This window comes from Helobdella robusta (assembly GCF_000326865.2).
Source record: "Helobdella robusta unplaced genomic scaffold HELROscaffold_19, whole genome shotgun sequence".
Taxonomy (NCBI): domain Eukaryota; kingdom Metazoa; phylum Annelida; class Clitellata; order Rhynchobdellida; family Glossiphoniidae; genus Helobdella; species Helobdella robusta.
In genome coordinates, this window is record NW_008704034.1 from 2982449 (window position 1) to 2986104 (window position 3656).

Here is a 3656-nt window from a genome sequence, read left to right on the forward strand (position 1 = left end):
ACGCAAATATGCACGTGTATGTCTTTGTATGTTTGTCTTTTTGTATGTACGTGTGTGTTTGTATTTATGTGTTCTGTATGTTTGTGTTTCTGCTTGTGTGATGCATGTATGTTTGTGACGATCGTATCGTATAGTATGTATGTATGTATATTTGTATGTATGTATGTATGTAGGTATGTGTGTATGTATGTATGTATGTGTGTATGTATGTATGTATGTATGTATGCATGTATGTATGTATGTATGTATGTATGTATGTATGTATGTATGTATGTATGTATGTATGTATGTATGTATGTATGTATGTATGTATGTATGTATGTATGTATGTATGTATGTATGTCCTTGTTAAAATGATCTCATACAGGGATATGATTGGCTATTTTCATACCCCACACACACGCTCACACACTCACACACAAACACAGGAACAAATACACACAAACGTACACAAACACAAACACACACACACACACACACACATAAAAATATATATATATAATATGAGATATGTGTTATATAAATCCATAGATCCGTCCTAGGCATATTAAATTAAGGTCGTTCGAATAATGTAATTAGTGTAATGAATTCTACAACGATGTCACGTGATAAGTTGATGTTGTTTTTGTTGTTGTCACTTGATAAGTTGATATTGTTGATGTTTTTGTTGTTGCTGCTGTTGTTGTTGTCACTTGATACGTTGATGTTGTTGTTTTTGTCACTTGATACTTTGATGTTGTTGTTGTTGTCATGTGACGTGTTGACGATAATTAAATGTGATAGGTAGCATCCTTGGTAGTGCGAATTTAACCCCTTTGATAAAAGCCCATATTTTTACTCAAGGACTTGACCACCACCTAAGACATTCCCTATGCACCCAAAAAACGATTCCAAGCCGAATTGTTACGATTTCAAGCCCCACCTTCCACCCAACGTACGGCATTTAGTAAGGAAGGAGCCTCTTAAAACCACGCACACGCAAAATTTGGTTTAGTAGTTCACGAGCTGTTTCAACATCATACAATGGAAAAACATTCTACGTTAGTACGCGATAGCTGGTATATACAATTTAGATAGTGGTATTTTCAATGGTATTTATACAATATTACGTGTATCGGGCTGGATAATGTCATTAGTAGTATTAGTAGTAACAGTAGCAGCTGCTAATGCAGTAGTAGTATTAGTAGTAGTAGTAGTATTAGTAGTAATAGTAGTAGTAGTAGTAGTAGTAGTAGTAGTAGTAGTAGTAGGAGAAGTAGTAGTAGTAATAGAAATAGTAATAATAAAAGTAGTAGTAGTTTTAGTAGTTGCATTAGTAGTAGTAGCAGTAAGGAAGACCGCGTTTAAGATAAATTTATTCAAATTAAATTCAAATCAAAGCTTTGCCATTGAGGACGATTTGCTAATGAATGACAAATAATAATAATACATACAAACGTATGTATAATCATTATTCAAACATACAAACAAACAAACACACAAACAAACAAACACATACATACATACATACATACAGACGTACAAGCATCCTTACATGCGAGCATACATAGATACACACAAACATAGGAGGTGCCATTAATCGCTAATTTTATGTAACGCTACTTTTTAATCAAATCTACGAAAGGTGGATGATTCTAAAAAGCTTGTGGACGGAAGTTGATGTCGTGTCGCACCGTGTAGCGCCGTGTATGTGAATTTGTGTATCAACTTTTTTGCGTGCAACTGTGCATGTCAATTTGTTGTCCTAGGAGTATTGTTATTCCAGTATATACAAATACATATATGTTTGTGTCAACTGTTTGTGAGTTTTGTGTAGACTCTGGTTTTTTACCTCTTCTGTGCTTGCTCTGCAGATGGGTAGGTATAGAGTTATGAACCAATGCAAAAATGTTTGTATGTTGGGCAGTTTTCAAAAATTTGTTGTTGTTGTTGTTGTTAATGTCTTTGATGTCATCATAGTTGTTGTAAGCACTAATTAGCAACAACACTAATGACAATAATTCGTGATAGGTTTTTTTCAGAGAGAAAGAGAGAACATTAATAACGTAAAGCCACCAACCTGGTCATCATTATTATTGGCTGCCATGTTGATGTCAGGGCAGTCATTCATCAACATGTTGTTGTTGTTGTTGTTGTTGTTGTTGTTGTTGTTGTTGTAACTTGAGACCAGCGCGTTTTGTTGACCAAATGGCTCACTTTTGGTTGAGTTATTGTTATCAGGTGTGTGGCTGTTGTTGATTAATTTACTGACACTGCTGGTGCTGCTGCTGCAGATGTTGTTGTTGATGTTGTTGTTGTTGATGTTGTTGATGTTATTGTTGGTAAAAATTTTGTTGGTGTTGATGTTGTTGTTGTTGTTGAAGTTTTTACCGAGTGTATCGTTGGAAACTGAGCATTTGTTAATGTCGTTGTTATTGCAGTTGAGAAGGTTTAAACTTTTATTGAAGTAAGCGTTTTGGTTGTTGTTGTTGATGTGATAGCCAAACGTAGGAATGTAATTGTTGTTGGCACTGCTTACTACCTCAATGTTAAAAGTGTTGTTGTTGCTGCTGATGAGACCTTTATGAACGTTGCCGACTATGTTGTTGTTGTTGTTGTTGTTGTTGTTGTTGTTGTTGTTGTTGTTGTTGTTGTTGTTGTTGTTGTTGATGTTACTGTTGTTGATGTTGTTGAAGATTATGGATTTTCTAGAATCATCAATTTCTAAATCGCTCATCGTTAAATCTCAGAGAGAGAGAGAGAGATGGAGAAGCAGAGAAAGACCGAGAGAGAGAGAGAGAGAGAGAGAGAGAGAGAGAGAGAGAGAGGAGAGAGAGAGAGAGAGAGAATGTAAGTAACAAAATTAAGTGAGCACGTGTCGTTTGCGTTGTTGTTTAGAATGTTGTTTATGTTCGTTTAACTGTTCATCTATAAGAGTGTTTGTTTTCACGTGTGTGTGTGTGTGCGCGCGCGAACGTTTCCGTTGTAAGAAAACACATGTGCTGTTTGTTGTCGTTGGCGTAGTTGATTCAAGCAGGCTTGTTATCAAGTTTAAACTTCGTAGTTGAACTGTTTAATGATTAAACTTTAATCTGTTAATCCCCAATAGGTTCTATATAAAAATAATACATTATCACATTCACTGCTCATTCATGACCAACCTATCTACTCTATTAATTGACTTAAAATGAAACCTCGTAAAAATCAGAAAACAATTATCTTTCTGGAGATAAATCAGAGTAATTAATCTTGATATTTAAATTTATTTACCCGCATTTTTTAATCACCAGTATATCGTCATAAAATAACAAAATAACATACAATACACCATATAAATTAGATGAATATCTCTTACAATATGTTTGTGATTTCCTGGCAGCACCCTTATAAACACATACATACATACATACATAAATATATATATATATATTTATATACGTACATGGATAAATATATACAATCATACATACATTACATTACATAGACACACATAGATTTCATTATACCTTACCTTTGAACCAGAGATATATGAATGTATAATATACATCAAATGGACGTATATATCTTATGTTTTTCGTGTGTTTTTGTATGATTATGTATGTTTTTGTCTAGGCTTTAGTTTGGTATATGCATATCTTTGCATGATTTTGTTTGTTTTTTTTATGATTTTGTAAAGT

At 33.9% G+C, this 3656-nt stretch overlaps 1 protein-coding gene across 1 annotated transcript; it reads right to left on the reverse strand.

Moving 5' to 3' along the window:
- Window positions 1–1703: 1703 nt before the first annotated feature.
- On the reverse strand, window positions 1704–2716 carry HELRODRAFT_171074 (hypothetical protein; the record flags this gene model as incomplete). Its single annotated transcript, XM_009016880.1, has 2 exons — window positions 1704–1847; window positions 2060–2716. 2 exons carry the CDS (start codon window positions 2714–2716, stop codon window positions 1704–1706), a joined length of 801 nt encoding a protein of 266 aa, XP_009015128.1.
- Window positions 2717–3656: the final 940 nt, after the last annotated feature.